This window comes from Pollachius pollachius (genome assembly GCF_949987615.1).
Source record: "Pollachius pollachius genome assembly, chromosome: 15".
In the NCBI taxonomy this organism is placed as follows: domain Eukaryota; kingdom Metazoa; phylum Chordata; class Actinopteri; order Gadiformes; family Gadidae; genus Pollachius; species Pollachius pollachius.
This window is the reverse complement of record NC_136948.1, coordinates 3,201,495-3,218,994: the sequence shown is the minus strand read 5'-3', so window position 1 is coordinate 3,218,994 and position 17,500 is coordinate 3,201,495. Positions and strand designations below refer to the sequence as shown.

The window sequence follows — 17,500 nt, the reverse complement described above, 5'->3', positions numbered from 1 at the left end:
TCGCAGGTCTTGCCCGAGTAGCCATGGCGACAGGCGCATTGGTACTCGTCCGGCTCTGTGTTCATGCACGTCCCGCCGTGCTTACAGGGCCGGTTGGTGCCGCAGTAGTTCAGATCTGGGGAGGAGGAAGAGTCAGAGACTACGTCAGCTACTAGAGGAGGCTGCACCGTCAGAGACTACATCAGCTACTAGAGGAGGCTGCACCGTCAGAGCCTAGACCAGCGACTAGAGGAGGCTGCACCGTCAGAGACTAGACCAGCGGTTAGAGGAGGCTGCACCGTCAGAGACTAGACCAGCGGTTAGAGGAGGCTGCACCGTCAGAGACTAGACCAGCGGTTAGAGGAGGCTGCACCGTCAGAGACTAGACCAGCGGTTAGAGGAGGCTGCACCGTCAGAGACTAGACCAGCGGTTAGAGGAGGCTGCACCGTCAGAGACTAGACCAGCGGTTAGAGGAGGCTGCACCGTCAGAGACTAGACCAGCGGTTAGAGGAGGCTGCACCGTCAGAGTCTAGACCAGGTACTAGAGGAGGCTGCACCGTCAGAGTCTAGACCAGGTACTAGAGGAGGCTGCACCGTCAGAGACTAGACCAGTGGTTAGAGGAGGCTGCACCGTCAGAGACTAGACCAGGTACTAGAGGAGGCTGCACCGTCAGAGACTAGACCAGCGGTTAGAGGAGGCTGCACCGTCAGAGTCTAGACCAGGTACTAGAGGAGGCTGCACCGTCAGAGACTAGACCAGCGGTTAGAGGAGGCTGCACCGTCAGAGACTAGACCAGGTACTAGAGGAGGCTGCACCGTCAGAGACTAGACCAGGTACTAGAGGAGGCTGCACCGTCAGAGTCTAGAGGGTCAGTCTGTCAACGGATAGTCAGCCAAAGCGCTTCTCGCTGGCGGCGTTTCGGGATGACGTTGACGGGCTGTCTGAACTTCACCATTCCCACGTCGCCGACAGAGACGCCATGAGGCGAGAGCAGGTGTAGAGTGGTTTATGGGCTGCCGGGGGGGGGCGTTGCCTGCGGCTGGTTGCCATGCCGAATCAGCCGAAAAAACTAGCCCCTACGGCAATTACTTGGCAAAAACAGACGTTTACGCCTTATTTGACTGCCTGAGCGATGGTGTGTAAACTCATAGAATGTAAGTACATATTAGTGTTGGCGTTATATATATAGTCATTTTTTTTATTGTCTGTCTTGGACTTGCACACATTTCACGTGATGTGGGAGAGGGGGGGTTACCTTTGTCGCAGAGGGAGCCTCCCCAGTTCTTCTCACAATCACACTGCCAGGGCGTCTTGCAGGTGCCGTGGCCGCAGCCTGGGTACGGCAGGCAGGAGTCACACAGGAGGCCCTGCCAGCCATAGTTACACCTGGAGACAGAGCAGAGCATCACCTATCACCATCAACATGAAGAGGATCACCTATCACCATCAACATGAAGAGGATCACTTATCACCATCAACATGAAGAGGATCACTTATCACCATCAACATGAAGAGGATCACCTATCACCATCAACATGAAGAGGATTACCTATCACCATCAACATGAAGAGGATCACCTATCACCATCAACATGAAGAGGATCACCTATCACCATCAACATAAAGAGGATCACCTATCACCATCAACATGAAGAGGATCACCTATCACCACCGACATAAAGAGGATCACCTATCACCATCAACATGAAGAGGATCACTTATCACCATCAACATGAAGAGGATCACCTATCACCATCAACATGAAGAGGATCACTTATCACCATCAACATGAAGAGGATCACCTATTACCATCAATATGAAGAGGATCACCTATCACCATCAACATGAAGAGGATCACCTATCACCATCAACATGAAGAGGATCACCTATCACCATCAACATGAAGAGGATTCATATAGAGCGGAGGATCCCCTATCACCATCAACATAGAGGAAAGGATCACCTATCACGATTAACATAGAGAGGATCAACTATCACGATTAACATAGAGGAGAGGATCAACTATCACGCTTAATATAGAGGAGAAGATCATCTATCACGATCAACATAGAGGAAAAGGATCACCTATCACGCTTAACATAAAGAAGATCACCTATCACAAATTAATATAGGGGAGCCGAGCAGAGGATCACAGTTGCACTGAGGATCACCAATCACACGTAATAACGTGTGATATAGAAACGTGTTTATTCACGTGGTATATGACTTGAATAAACATAACATCAGTGCAAGCAAGTTGGATTAACGAGTCATTGAAGCTATTCGCACCAGGGGCGTACACGGGTTGTATCCTGTTCCAAAGAGTCAAACACCTCCGCCACGAGGCTATCGAGCCCTCTGTGTCTCCGTGAGTGAATGGCTCTGTTCATGCCTCCATCGATAGGTGTGCCCTGGCTCGTGGCGTCGGAGCCCGCCGTGGACCGAGGGAGGGAAGGGTCTTCAGGGGGTGAGGAGGGGTCGGGGGTGCTAGCAGGGTCTGGAGAAGGCTGGTACGGGGGGCTGACGAGGGGCTGACGAGGGGGTGAGGAGAGGGTGAGGAGGGGGTGAGGAGAGGGTGAGGAGGAGTATAAAGAGTGAGCTACTCTGTTGGTTTGTGGCCGGGGTCTGTTATTTCAAGGCCAACGATAACTCTGTCCCACCTGTCCTGTCATATCTCTGTTGCGGCTATTTATAGACCACCCTCCCCGAAAGCTTACCCCCCCCCCCCGACCCATGCCCCACCCAATCAAACAGTCGAGCATGGAGCACGGCCAAAACATTCCCGGGTTTGAAGCGATATTCCTGAGGCGCTGTGCAGCTATCCGCAATGTTCTTCACACCACACTTACCCGCCTACAGTAAAGAGTTAGCTGCAGAGAAAATGTACGACGCTAATGCTAAGCTCAGCGCTAACTCTAAGGCGGTTAGCCGTAATGGACTCCTAAACACGAATGTTAACCCAAGGGATTAACCACTCCAAGTAAATAGCTAGCTGTTATGGACTTCAGACATTAGTGCTAATGTTTACACTAAACCTAGGAGTTAAGTAAAATGTTTGCCGCAATGGACTATACAATGCTAATGCTAGCCCTTATGCTAAAGCTAACGCTAGCCATAGCACAGAAAAGTGAACCTTAATAGACTTGATGACACCCATACTAACCCTAGTGCAAATCCTACCACTAACCCCAGCACAGTAAGAAGCTGCATACAGCAGTCTGAGTGTATATGTTTCACAACAGAACAAGGAAAACATATTTCTTCACGTCGGGGAGTGTTTTTAGCCCAGTGTGACGGTGCAAGGCCTGGGTCTGGAATAGCATTCTATTCTCAGCTTCACGGACAATCAGGGCGTCCAGAATAGACCACTACGGCCTGAATCATACAAGTAATAGTCCTGGATTGTATTGCATTTATTTATAATCAAGTTACAACTGGAACTGGCTTTTGTTTCATTCAGGCATTGACGCTATTCAATTATCATAATTTAATCAAGTTGTAATTGATCTGAAAAGGCAACACATCTCTTTCAATTTACACATTCTTGCCTAAATGTAACAACTATGTTAATCTGCTGTGTTGTGAAATCATTGGTGTATGAATATTCCACAATATGTGCTGTGCCTTAAGTGAGATGTACGTTGTACGTGTGTGTGTGTGTGTGTGTGTGTGTGTGTGTGTGTGTGTGTGTGTGTGTGTGTGTGTGCGCGCGCGTGCGTTTGTGTGTCAGGAAGGGCCTGGCATTCCTCTGCGTGTCAATCACAGGACTGTAGCGTAGCGTAGCTATGTGGTAGCATGCTATGTGGTAGCACGCTATGTGGTAGCGCTAGCGCATATCAGCGGTCACTGGCAGCGCCCTGCGCAGTGGTAGCGCGAGCGATGCTAGCACTACACAGCGGCGGTCGCACCACCCCCGCTGTCGTGAGCTGGCCGTGGTCACAGCGACCGGCGGACGCGAGCTCGCGGCGCTAGGGCGAGCAGAGGGGACAGCCTGTCTGGCTGCAGTGTGGGAGCGCTGGCTAGCCGAGCGCGCGGCCCGCGGTTAGCCCACAGGCTAGGGGTGGCATTAACCACACCGCCAGCGCTGATGCAGATTCACCCCGACAATGGAAGGGGGGGGCCCGCGGGGGAGGCCGCGGCCAAATATATCCCTGCCGCCGGCTCCTGGGCCCCGGGGGCCCCCGGGAGGATGGTGTGGTGGGCAGGGGAGGGATGGGGGAGGAGAGGGGGGAGATGGGAGAGTGGGAACCGCAAGACCAGGGCTGCTGAATTATTTACGGGAAGGCCGCGTGCCTAAAATGAGCGGACGGACTTAGCTCTGCTGTTGCCTAGCGACCTCTTAGTGGAGTCCCATGAGCGCAAGAAGGGAATGCAGCGTGAGGAAACTACGCACAGGAAATGCACTAAACACTTTAAACATACTACACATTAACATACTACACACAGGAAATACACTGAGCATACTAAACAGTGCAAACATACTACACACATTAAGAGACCACACATAGAAATACACTGAACGCACTAAACAATTCAAACATATTACACATAGTAAAGACAAATACCCACTGAACATACCAAACACTTTTTTAACATAATACACACGTCAACATAGTACACACACTAAATAGTCTACACATGCTACACTAAACACGGTACACTAAACCCTCTATAACGACATCTCTACTCCTCTCTCTTGAGATCTCTCTCTCTCTCTATCTCACTGCCTAAACCTCTTCCCTCCCTCTTCTTCCTCTCCCAAAACTTCCCTCCATCATTCCCATTCATTCAATCATTCCTCATCCCTCCATCTTTTTCTGTTGGTATTCCCGCCTCTAGCACTGCCGTATTCTCTTCGTTCGCCAGGACTTTCCCTCCTAAATGCTGGTTTTCCTACTCTGGGCAGTTTTCCTGAATGTGTCCCAACACTCCTGTAGCCGCGTGTTGGGACACATTCCAGGGTGTTGGCTGGTCTTCCAGCTCGCTGACCATTAACCACCATATCTCCCTTTCTCAATATGTTACGCTATTTCATAAAGGTGCAGGTTCTCTCTTCCACCGAACCAACAAGACCAGGGACCGGCACCTGGACCATCGTGGGCCGGGACCAGAGACCAGGAAGGTGAGTGGGAACGTTGGAGAGGCAATGGGACCAGAGACGAGCAACGGAAAGTTGGAGAGGAGACAGGACCAGAGACGAGTAAGGGAACGTTGGACTCACTTGCATTCCCCCGGCATGGTACACGTCCCGTGCAGGAGGCTGCAGCCCGGCTTGCAGATAGCTTCAGGAAAGAGAGAGAAGAGCAGGTCAGACCTCTATCCTGACACCAGGAGACCCTCTGATACCAGGTACGACCAGGTGACACCAGGAGACCCTCTGACACCAGGTACGACCAGGTTACACCAGGAGACCCTCTGACGCCAGGTACAACCAGGTGACACCAGGAGACCCTCTGACACCAGGTACGACCAGGTGAAACCAGGAGACCCTCTAGCACCAGGTACGACCAGGTGAGAACTCTTTCCTGACACCAGGACCCTTTACCGACCAGGTGACACGACCAGGTGACACAAGATAATATCAGGAGACACCAGGTGACAACCAGGAGAGACTAAATGACCCCAGCTAACACCAGTAGATACAAGGTAAGACCTGCTGAGACCCAGTAGTCTTTGTTGAGACCAGGTAGTAGCAGACAACACCAGGTGAGACCAGCTGAGCCCAGGTAGTAGCAGACAACAGCCGGTGAGACCAGCTGAGGACAGGGCAGATCTCCTCACCGACGCTGCAGGTGGTTCCGCTCCAGCCTTCCAGGCAGCGCAGGTTCCCCAGGTGGTCGCAGTCGTAGTGTCCGAAGTAGTCGTCGCGCGGCCGGCACACCTTGTTGCAGTGCTTGCTGTAGTAGTTCTCCTCGCAGTGCACCTGCACCGTGTACTCCATGTAGGCGCTGGCGCCCCGGTGCTGCACCTTCTGCCGCTCCTCCCCCGGGTTCATCATGCCCCTGTAGACGCTGCGCTCGATCAGGCGCTCGTCTGAGGGGAGGGAGGGGAGCATTAGACAGTGACGACAACAACCCACAACACCGACAGGCAATTCACCTGACGGTGGCTCAACCCTGTTTGGAAGGTGAGTGTCAGCGATAGAACGGAGTGACAGTCAGCACTGCTGGTTGAGCAGCGAACAGCGAGGGGGGGTTTTCATCAAAACTACGCGACAACGTTTAGCCTCTGGGAAGGTGAACTCCTTGGTGGGGCTCCTTTGTCCTCCCGACAGTTTGCCGTACAATAGGAAGGAAAACAGGACTCAAAGAAAGTCAAGCGCTGGTCTGGGGGGCTTGGGGACGGCGCCATATCTGACACGCTTTTTTACTTTTTCCTGCTTCTGAGGCCCATCCCCCCAGGATATCCAGCAGGAGCCCGACAGGAAGTAATGTGTTCTGGGGCAGACGGGGTCGGAGCGCATCGGAAAGAACCTCTAACTCCACCGAGCCACTTCACCCACTGCTTTACACCCACTGCTCTAGAATCACAGCTCTAGAATCACTGCTCTAGAATCACTGCTCTAGAATCACTGCTCTAGAATCACTGCTCTACACTCAATGCTCTAGAATCACTGCTCTGCACTCGCTGCTCTAGAATCACTGCTCTAGAATCACTGCTCTACACCCACTGCTCTACACTCACTGCTCTAGAATCACTGCTCTGCACCCACTGCTCTAGAATCACTGCTCTACACCCACTGCTCTAGAATCACTGCTCTACACTCACTGCTCTAGAATCACTGCTCTAGAATCACTGCTCTAGAATCACTGCTCTTCACTCACTGCTCTAGAATCACTGCTCTAGAATCACTGCTCTACACTCACTGCTCTAGACTCACTCCTCAACACTTTCTGCTTTGGTAAGGGGGGTGAAGACTAAAGAACTAGTCTAAACCGACTCACACACTAAGCCTACTGACACAACTGAACCCTAGTTGCGGGCATGACAATAGCTTTGTGAGCCACAACTTTTTTAACCAATGATGTTGACCGAGCCGGAACTGATGGACAGCTCTCTGTGTGACTAACAAGTACAAAGAAGGGTAGCATGCACTGCACATTACAGCCAGCCTGACTGGTCATGAATACACACTGCGTTTAGTAGCCAGACAGCTACCAACTCATGTCTCTGTTACTTTGCAGCAATTACATACCAAAATATAGACCAATCAGCTCTCTGCAGATCCGAAAACACACACTTAGTAAGACTGTTGTTACCAGGGAGAGCGAGGGGAGAGAGAGACAGAGAGAGGAAGAGAGAGGGCGGGCAGGAGGGAGAGAGAGAGGGAGAGGGTAAGAGAGTGAGAGAGGGAGAGACAAGCTGCAGGGTTGCAGGGCCAGTATAGCTGCTGGTAGGCCAGGCTAGCTGCTGGCCCAGGCTAGCTGCTGGCCCAGGCTAGCTGCCGGTGGGCCTATTGACTACAGGCTTAGCTAGTAGATAGGACATCAATGTGCTGAGGATTCATTCCTGTTCATGAACGCTCACATCTCGTTTCCATAAAGAGAAAGACGATGAACAACCTTGGAAATAATGTTATTCTTTGAAAAAATTGGGGGGGATGAATGCTAAAAATTCAGACCAGAAGACTTTACTAGTCCTAAACATACTGATCCATTCAAGGGAAGCTTTGATCCAAAGCGTCTAACAATACAGTGATACAGTGCAAACATTCCTAGCCTGGGCAACCATGTGGGAATCAAACCCCTAACCCTGGCAGTGGTAATGCTTTGCTCCACAAGTTGAGCTACACAGGACTAGGACTTTCTACTGACACCCTGCTCCTGATTTGCTGTGCTGGGCTGTGATTGGTCGGTTTGTCACGGGTCAAAAAGTGACTACAAGTACCAGAGACATTCAGGACGGATGTTTTAAATGATCGTCAGCCGAATACCCACGATGCCCCTTGATTAACGGTTGTCTCTGTTAGTCCTCCGGTGGTTTCCTGTCCAGTCAGCATCTGATTGGCTGAGAGCTAAGAGTTATCTGAAGCTCAAAGCCTCTGAAGGACCTCTCAGCAAGGGTTTATTTTAACCTGCATGTCTGCCCAGGTGGGAGGGGTTAAGAGCCTCTCAGGGTGCAGGCTTTTCTGGCTGGGAATCAGACGAAATTTAAGACAACAATGCCCCATTCAGCTCACTACTCGCTCACCCAAGGGGAAGCTAAATTGGACTTCCAACAATGCCCCACCCGCCTGGCACGTAGGGCACATAAAACAATCATGACCAGGTACAGCGTGCCTACTCCGGTGCCTCTGCCAATCATACGACACCTGGCCTAGGAACAATGGACCTGTAAGTCCTATTGGAGCTGCTTCCTCCTGCCAACCACCGGACACCCCAACCAGGCCTGGGAGGGACCAGGTCCGAGTGACCAGGTCAAGGAGGGACCAGAGACCCAGGTCTGGGAAGGACCAGGTCTCGGAGGGACCAGGTCTGGGAAGGACCAGAGATCAGGAATGAGAGGGACCAGGTTTCGGAGGGAAGGCCTCAGTGACAAGGGTTCAGAGACCAGCTCTGGGGGTGTTTCTGCTGAGACTCTATAGTCTAAGACTCAGCCAGTGGCGGATTAAGGTGGGCATTGGCCCCTTGGCTACTATTTGTGCGAGGCCCCCTTACTGAAAACGTGGAAAAAACATACTTTAGTGCGATGTATAAAAGCATTGAGACAGCCTTTACTACTTTACAGCAATGCTACAGAAACAAGTGTGAATTTGCGATAGCAGCCACAACCATGTATTTCTGTGGACCAACCGACCGACTGACAGAATGAGCTAAATGGGCATTCACAGTGTATCTGCAAGCTGGTAACAGCTTTTAGCTTTCTCACCCAATCGGTTAGCCTACAACATCAGCAGCAGTACACAAAATGACAACATTATTTCAGAGACACAAATCGAACCGCTGCGCAATCTCTCTCTCGCTCTCTCTCTTTCTGACTCTGAATCCATCTCCCTCAATACATCTCTCCCCCGCTCTCTCTCTTCATGGCTCTCCCTCCCTCCCCCTTCTCTCTCTACCTAAATCGGGGTGCGGGTTTGGACGGAGCACAATAAGAATTCTAACCCCAGGGGTCAGAGGTCATAATGAATGGCCGGACGAGGTGGTGACATCACACCATCCCACACATCCCATACCAGTGGAGAATGAAAAGGGGCGAGAGACAAAGAAAGACATGGGGGGGAGAGATAGACATGCAGTGGGAAAGAGACAGAGAGACATAAAAACACATACATAAGAGAGAGAGAGAGAGAGAGAGAGAGAGAGAGAGAGAGAGAGAGAGACAGAGACAGAGAGGGGGAAATGAGAGAGGGAGAGGGAAAGGAGAAGTCGGGGGAGAGAGTGAGAGCGAGAGCGACAGAGATTGAACAGTGAGGAAGACCAGAAGAGAGAGCGCTGGAGTGAGAGAAAGAGAACAGATGGAGAGAGAGACAAAGTGAGGCAGAAACAGAGTGAGATGGAGAGAGAGGGAGAAGGGTGAAAAGACATCGATGGAGGGAGAATAGAGAGAGAGAGAGAGAGAGATTTCAGCAGGGGAGAACAGGAGGTGTTGAGTCAACACACCTGAAAGACTACCGACAGGTAGACTCCTCAGCCAATTAGCTGCCTGGGCTGTCAGCCAATCCCAGAGTTCCCTGGGGCGGTCCCTCCCTCCCCCCCCCCCAACCCTGGTTCCCACAGGTAGGTGAGTAATAAGGGAGACAGGTGGGTATAAACTCATGTTCACCTCCCTCCACCGCCTTTGATCGCCTCTCTCTCTCTGGGCTTCTCCTAACCATGTTGCACCACCAGAGCTCAGGCAGAAGCACACACACACACACACACACACACACACACACACACACACACATGCACACTGCCCCAGACTCTCAGCCGCAGGGTGGCGAGAGCAGGAGGGGGGGGGAGGGTGAGGATGAGGATGATGAAGGACGTACCGTTGGAGTTATGCGTTCCGTTGTTCCAGTCCCTCACCTCCACGATCAGAGTGAACCCCCGCTGGAGAGAGAGAGGGTCAAAGGTCAAGAGTCTGCACACTGACAGAGACGTACACACTCACTGACACACACACGCTGAAAGACTCATACACACACACACACATACACACACACATACTGAGACACACAAACACACAGGCACACACACGCACACACTGACACACACACACTGACGCAAACACATGCACACACACTGACACACAGACACACACAGACCTAGACACAGACACACTGACACATGCACACATACACACACACGTCACACACACACACACACACACAGTGAGTGAGTGTTTGATCCTCTCTGGTTCCCACACTGTTGGCTAATCAGCCTCTCAGCCTGAGGGGGATCTACCTGAACACACACAAACACACACACACACACACACAACCCTCCAACCCACACATACACACACACACAAACACACACAAACATAAGCACACGCACACACACACACACACATAGACAAAAATGTCATGTCATGACTAAATAACCATCACACCTCATGACTAATCCACAAAACAGGCCAACAGTTATTTACTTGTGAAAGTGGATTTAACACTCACACAACCACTCAGACCCACAGAGAAAACAGAGAGACATAACTGCAGACAGACGGACGCACAGACCCGGCACTAAATGCTCATGTTATTCTGCATTTTCGCTTATCATTCTTATCAAATTATTATGTCATCAATTCAATTAGAAGATTTAGAGCATCTGAAGGCTATTTTTACTGCTAAAAATCCCAGCTACAGGCTATAGCTTCCAGGCTAGCTAAATGCTAGCAGCAGGCTAGCAGTAGGCTAGCGGCAGGCTATCTTAAGATTTGCTCCGGTATAGATAGTAGTAGCTAAAGGCTTTCCTTGGCCCAACAACCTCAACCAAGAGCCCTGGCCAGGTCCAGGAACCTATCAGGTACACCCCCCCACCATCCACCCTCAGGCATTCGCAAACAAACACAGATGGGATGTCAGCTGAGTTCCCAGGAGCCAGGTCTACCTCGCACGGCCATAGAGAGAGAGAGAGAGAGAGAGAGAGAGAGAGAGAGATAGAGAGAGAGAGCGAGAGGAGGAACTACAAGAAGGCTAGCAGTGAGGTAATTGCGAGGCGGAAAAGGTGAGGAACGCCACATCAGGTGTTTTCCTTCCCATGACCTCGGAGGGTTCACAGGGCGGTCGGGGGCGAGCGGCAGACATGAGATAACAGGGCTGAGGAGAAGCTTGATAACAGAGGGGAGGAAGGAGACCCTGGTCTCTATTATGTCTGGCCGGCCCTTAGCAACCCGCCCTAGCAACCCCTCCAGCTCTCCCCTACGGGCCTACAAGGGGAACACGGCGGAGACCTAGAGGTCCGCAGATCCAGAGCAGCAGCACGGCTGTATCTGGAACAACCTCAGCAGTGTTGCCAGATTGGGCCCGATTGGGCGGGAAATCTACCACCCGCCCTCTACCACCAATGCCAGGTTGGGTGGGAAATCGGGCCCAATCTGGCAACGCAGTACCTCAGGTCCCAATTCCTTCATCTTCCTCTGGCCCAGTTTCTATAAGCGGTGAGCAGTGCAGTGGAGCAGGTCGTCACGGTGACGGGAGACAGACCTCCGTCCAGCGGACCTCGTCATCACTGGGGACGGGGGGGGGGGGGGGGGCTCCCTGAGAGGGGGGATCCTCCCGAGAGATCCCTCAGCGGAACACATGAGGGATGGAGAGGGGTCACTAGACGACAGCTTTCATTTTTTACATTCAGGGAATTTCGCACTTTTATCCAAGAAGACTTACCCCCATTCATGCACACATTCACACACCGACGGCGGAGCCAACTGCGCAGGGCGACAGCCAGCTCGTCAGGAGCAGTCAGGGTGCCTTGCTCGCCTCGACACACTAGGAGGGGGGCGATCGAACTAGCAACCTTCCGGTGACCAGTGAACACGCTCTACCTCCTGAGCTACTGTCGGCCGTCTTTTCCTCCGGAGAAGGCCCCGGCAGAGTCTTTACCCAAAGTGCCACAGAGCTGACTGAGTGACTGAGTGAAATGGAATCACTCATTCATCTCAGGCCCGTTGAACCTGAGACCGAAACGTAGTGTTCTGGCTGAGGATGACCGGCTTTACCTTTTCACTTATTCACGTCATTCACGCTAAACATTCATGGAAAACATTCACATAAATCAGTCTGCTTAATTTGATTAATAAGTCAAGAGCTTTTGGAGTCTGTGTTCGGTGTGTGTGTGTGTGTGTGTGTGTGTGTGTGTGTGTGTGTGTGTGTGTGTGTGTGTGTGCGAGTGTATGCACATGCATGTGTGGGACTATTTGTGTGTGTGTGTGTGTGTGTGTCTGTGTTGGGGGGGGAGGTTGAAATCTGAGACCCTGCAGCTACAGCAGTCAGAGAGGATTTTGCTTTTCATTCCCCCCTCCCCCCAAACACACACACACACACACACACCACCCTTTCACACACACTCAGCTTCACCTGTTCAATGAATAAATTAGCCCATACACACACACACACACACACACACACACACACACACACACACACACAAACACATACACACACACACACACACACACACACACACACACAAAGTATACGCACACACACAGACAAACTCGCTATGTGTTCTCTGGCCTCCTCCATTATGATGTCACGTCTGTGTTCATTGGACGAGAGGTTCACCCGAGGCGCCCTATTGGCCGGCCGTGCCAGGAGTCCTGATTGAGCTGGCGGCGGTAGACCTCCACGGGGCTCTCTGATTTCAGACGTCACGCGTGCTCCCCACCGTGGTTTGTTTTTACCAGGAGACAGAGGGGAGAGCTGCTCCTGGTTTTCCTCCAGGAGGGGAGGAGAGGAACCGGAGAGAGAGAAGGAGAAGGAGGGAGGAGGAGAAGGAGAGAGGAAGTGCGCTGGAGCCAATTAGCGTCTGAGTGGGGCTGTGAGGCAGAACACCTGTCTGCTCACACCTGGTGGCACGCTGGCTTGATTAATACATGGAGCCGCTAGCTGTTCGCTTAGCACGCTGCTAACCGCACGGCCACCAACACAAACATACACACACGCAAGCCTTCACACACGCATAGATTTAACCCCTATACATGCATAAACCATAAGCACACACACCCAAGGAGGTGTTTGTGTGTGTGTATGATGTGTCTTCTTACATGCTTGTGTGTCTGTGTTTGTGTCTGTGTGTATTTGTGTGCATGTGTGTCTATGTGAGTGTGTGCAAATGGTTTTGTGTGTATGTGAGTTCCTGTGTGTTTGCTTGGGTCTATATAAGCGTATGTATGTGTCTTTGTGCGTGTGATTTTGTGTCTGTGTGTGTGTGTGTGTTGCTTGCCTGTGTCTATGTGTGTGTGTGTGTCTACTCGCGTCTGTCTGTGCGTGAGTTTGCGTGAGTGTTTGAGTGTGTCTGTGCATGTCTGCTTCTCTGTGCGTGTGTGTGTGTGCGTGCGTGTACGCATATGCATTAGTGTGCGTGAGTGTGTGCGTGCGTGTGAATACGTGTACGCATGAGTGTGCGTGAGCGCATGTGTGTGTGTATGCATGAGTGCGCGTGTGTGCGTGCGTGCGTGCGTGTGTGTGTGCGTGTGTGTGTGTCTGCGTGTGTGTGTGTGTGTGTGTGTGTGTGCGTGCGTGCGTGCGTGTGTGCGTGTCTGTGTGTGTGTGTGCGTGCGTGCGTGTGTGCGTGTCTGTGTGTGTGTGTGCGTGTGTGTGTGTCTGTGTGTGTGTGTGTGTGTGTGTGTGCGTGCGGGCCCCGGGGCCTCAGACAGCAGCAGATCTAATCAGAGCTCCTCTAATCAGAGCTCCGTGCCGCTGCCACGCAGAGCCAAACTGACCCAGTTCACTTTCCCCCACACACACACACACACACACACACACACACCACACGCACGCACGCACGCACGCACGCACGCACGCACGCACGCGCACACACACACCGAGACGCCGCGCCACGATCTGTTCCCGTTGCCCCGGGTTACCGAGGCGTATGAATCCCGCCTTTGAGCGAGGGGACGGCGTGGGAGCGCAGACAGGGCCCCGCGTCTCATCCATTACCCCGCTCACACACACGGCGGCGCCATCAAACGCCGCGCGCGTGACCCCTCCCCAGCTGCTGCCGCTCGGAGGGCGGGGCTAGGCGTAGCGACGGGGGGGGGGGGAGCACAGGAGGGCGGGGCTAGGCGTAGACACACTGTGGGCGGGGACGTCGACACATCACAAGGGGGCTACAGACCCATCAGGTCCCTGCGGACCCTCCTCGCGCCCAACGCGAGGAGGGTCTGACGTGCGCCTCCCAAACATGGCAACCTCGTGTCGAGGCGACGCAGCAGCAAGAGCTGCGATTGGTCCGCTGACGTGAGCCCAAGCAGGTTCGCGGCTGAGTCGAAGCGACTTGCGTATTCGCTGCGTCGCGTCAACGTCAAACCATAACTCTGCCTTTCGCCCGCTTCAGTTCAACACGTCCCGCCTATGCCAGCTAGGCCCGCCTCTCAAGGCTACAACTGTGATTGACAGCCGTCAGAACAGCTGGGGGCGGGTTTCCAACGCCAAACGAGGGTGTCAAAATCGGTGTTGTTGTTGTTTTTGTTGTGGTCCTCGTTAGTGTTAGCGAGCGCTGGATCATCACAGATCACACCGAGGCGGTGTTGATGTCATAGCGCAGGTGGAGATCAAAAGGGCCGCCTGATTTACTGGCCGTTTAACGACCATCCGTAGAGGAGCCGGCAATCAGCGGCCGCCGCAAGGCATGAAGTTAGCCCCAGCTAAAACTCCCGCTGCTACACGCTCGTACCGCCGGCCGCTGTAGCTGCTTCATGAGCCACACATGCTACAGCGCTAGCTCGAGACGAACCACTGCTGCGTGTTTACCCGACGCCGGACCACCATGCGAACGTTTGAGGAGAAGCTGCCGTCCTTAAACGTTTTAACGTTTTACCTCAAGAGGAGAATTTAATTCAAGAGTTAAATAAGGTACGTTAAAAGGCTTTTCAACGCTGTGTGGAGTCAATTCAATTAGAATGTATAAGAGTTTCTATACTGGGGACTTATTAACTTTACTGTCAAACACATTAAACATTAAACACTTTCCCCCGGGCACACATAGATGGTGAAGTGGTTAGCGAAGAGGTATTTGGTTCAAATCCCGTTATCCAGTCCTTCCCATTATCCAACTACCGGTAGGCCACCTGGAGCAAGAAGCACCTTAACCCTACCCGCTCCTTCATGACATAGATCTGTACTGTCTAACCCCTACCTGCTCCTTCATGACCTGTCTCTGTACTGTCTAACCCCTACCTGCTCCTTAATGACCTGTCTCTGTGCTGTCTAACCCCTACCTGCTCCTTAATGACCTGGATCTGTACTGTCTAACCCCTCCCTGCTCCTTAATGACCTGTCTCTGTACTGTCTAACCCCTACCTGCTCCTTAATGACCTGGATCTGTGCTGTCTAACCCCTACCTGCTCCTTCATGACATAGATCTGTACTGTCTAACCCCTACCTGCTCCTTCATGACATAGATCTGTACTGTCTAACCCCCACCTGCTCCTTCAAGACCTGTCTCTGTACTGTCTAACCCCTCCCTGCTCCTTAATCACCTGTCTCTATACTGTCTAACCCCTACCTGCTCCTTAATGACCTGTCTCTATACTGTCTAACCCCGGTACTGTCAGCGAGGGGTGGGTGGGGGTGAGGGTGGTTGGAGGTGGGGGGGGGGGAACCCAACACCTCCTCAGAGCCGATCACCAGATACGTGCGTGTCGCAGGTCGACTTCACAGCGCAGCACACGAGAGACGTTACGTAACCCACGCACAAACCTCAGGGCGGACTGTTCACCCCGAATGCCCCCCCTTCCCTCTGCTGCCCCCTACTTCCTCTCTCCTCTCTCTCCCCTCCTCCCCTCTGCTGACACACTCCTCCTTCCCTTTCTCCTTCTCTCGCTACCTGTTTACTCACTCTTCTCTCCTTCCCTCGGTCCTCCCCTGTTCTCTCCTCTGCTCTCTCAACTCCTCTCCTGTGTTGTCTCTCTCCTCCACACCGGGGCCACCGGCTGGCTTGAACCGCGCCTCCCATTCACACCAATTCACCCGCGCACATGTCCGACCCCTCGCCCACAGAGCGCCCGTCCACCACGTGAGGTGAGGCCCAGCAGACCTCCGGACAGGCTGCAGGCCGGTCAGGATGGATCACCACGGACCCATAGGCTCTTCCTGTTCCTGAGTCCACTGACGAGGGTTCTGGTCTGGTCTCCCCGGACGTAGACGTCCTCCCTCGGGACCTCAACTTCCACCACCAGTCCCCGGAGTCGCTGAAGATCTGGGACCCCCCCCCCCCCCCTCCCCGCAACGAGAGACACCTGGCCCAACTACAGGACCCCCGTGGACCACCATGGCAGCACTTTAACCGGCGATTTAGCCGGCGACTCTAGGAATTCCGAAACATAAATGATCTAAAAAAAATAGTATTCCAACCAAACACCGACAAGGGGTGGGTGTTGTGGGGTTTTGCGCTGCGTTCATGATCGTTTTTATTGGATGCACCAAACACGGAAGGGAGGGGCGAGCTGGCTCAGTTTTTTAGGATCTCGCTTCAAGTACCAACGGAAGTGACGTCACCCAACTTCGCTGATACAATCTTTAAGGGCGTTTAGCAGACTTTTATCCAAAGCGACTTACAATTAGTACATTTGTCATAAGAAAGTGAAACAATTTATCGCTGTCGGTACAGTAAGAAAGTTAATAGAACCAAGTGCCAAGCACTAACAATCGCTAGGTTAACCCATTCCCCGAATGTTCCCAGGCGCAAGACAAATTCCCCTTGGGGCGATAAAGGTTTTTCTGTCAATCTGATAAAACAAAGATAGCTAGGATAAGTTGCTAAACAACTAAGTAACAAAATGCAAAACACAATAAGTGCATACAATAAGTGACGCACAACACACAATAAGTGCGTACATTAAGTGCCATGACGTACGCCATACAATAAGTAGCAGTGTTTGCCCCAGCACGGCATGGTTAAGGCCTTAGCAACAATAGACCCCCGCCTTGACTACCAATGTATAAAATAAAAAAAATAATAATATATATAGATAGATATATTTTTTTATTATTATTTCAATAATAATTCATACTTCCTGATGGAAGTATGAAAACATACTTCCATCAGGTACATGGACCCCACCCCCCACACACACACACATTTTCTGGGGGAAACACTGAGTAGGAGGGGTGGGACGTGTCTTTACTGCCCCGTCCCCCCTCCTAGCGCTGCTGGACGGAGGATCCCTCCTCTGGGTTCCTTCTCACGGCTCCTTCCCTCCGGGCTCGGGGAGTTTGGGATTATTGTCGGTGAGTCAAATGCAAAATCAAACGGAACACCAATCACGGGACGCGCCCGCTCTCTTCTCACGCGGTGGGAGATACCAGGAGACGCGGTCTGCGTGTCGTCGCACGCACGCTGACGCACAGTGAAGACAGACAGCGTATGA

The 17,500-nt window shown here is 52.3% G+C and overlaps 1 protein-coding gene across 1 annotated transcript in view; it reads right to left on the bottom strand.

The window, feature by feature from the left end:
- LOC307086867 (protein jagged-2-like) overlaps positions 1-17,500 on the bottom strand; it is a 44,710-nt gene that overhangs the window by 21,083 nt on the left and 6,127 nt on the right. Inside the window, 5 exon segments of the mRNA XM_079752214.1 lie at positions 1-115; positions 1,237-1,367; positions 5,202-5,262; positions 5,762-6,013; positions 9,954-10,014. The exon segment at positions 1-115 is cut by the window's left edge and continues 5 nt beyond it. Coding sequence (XP_079608340.1) covers positions 1-115; positions 1,237-1,367; positions 5,202-5,262; positions 5,762-6,013; positions 9,954-10,014 — 620 coding nt within the window.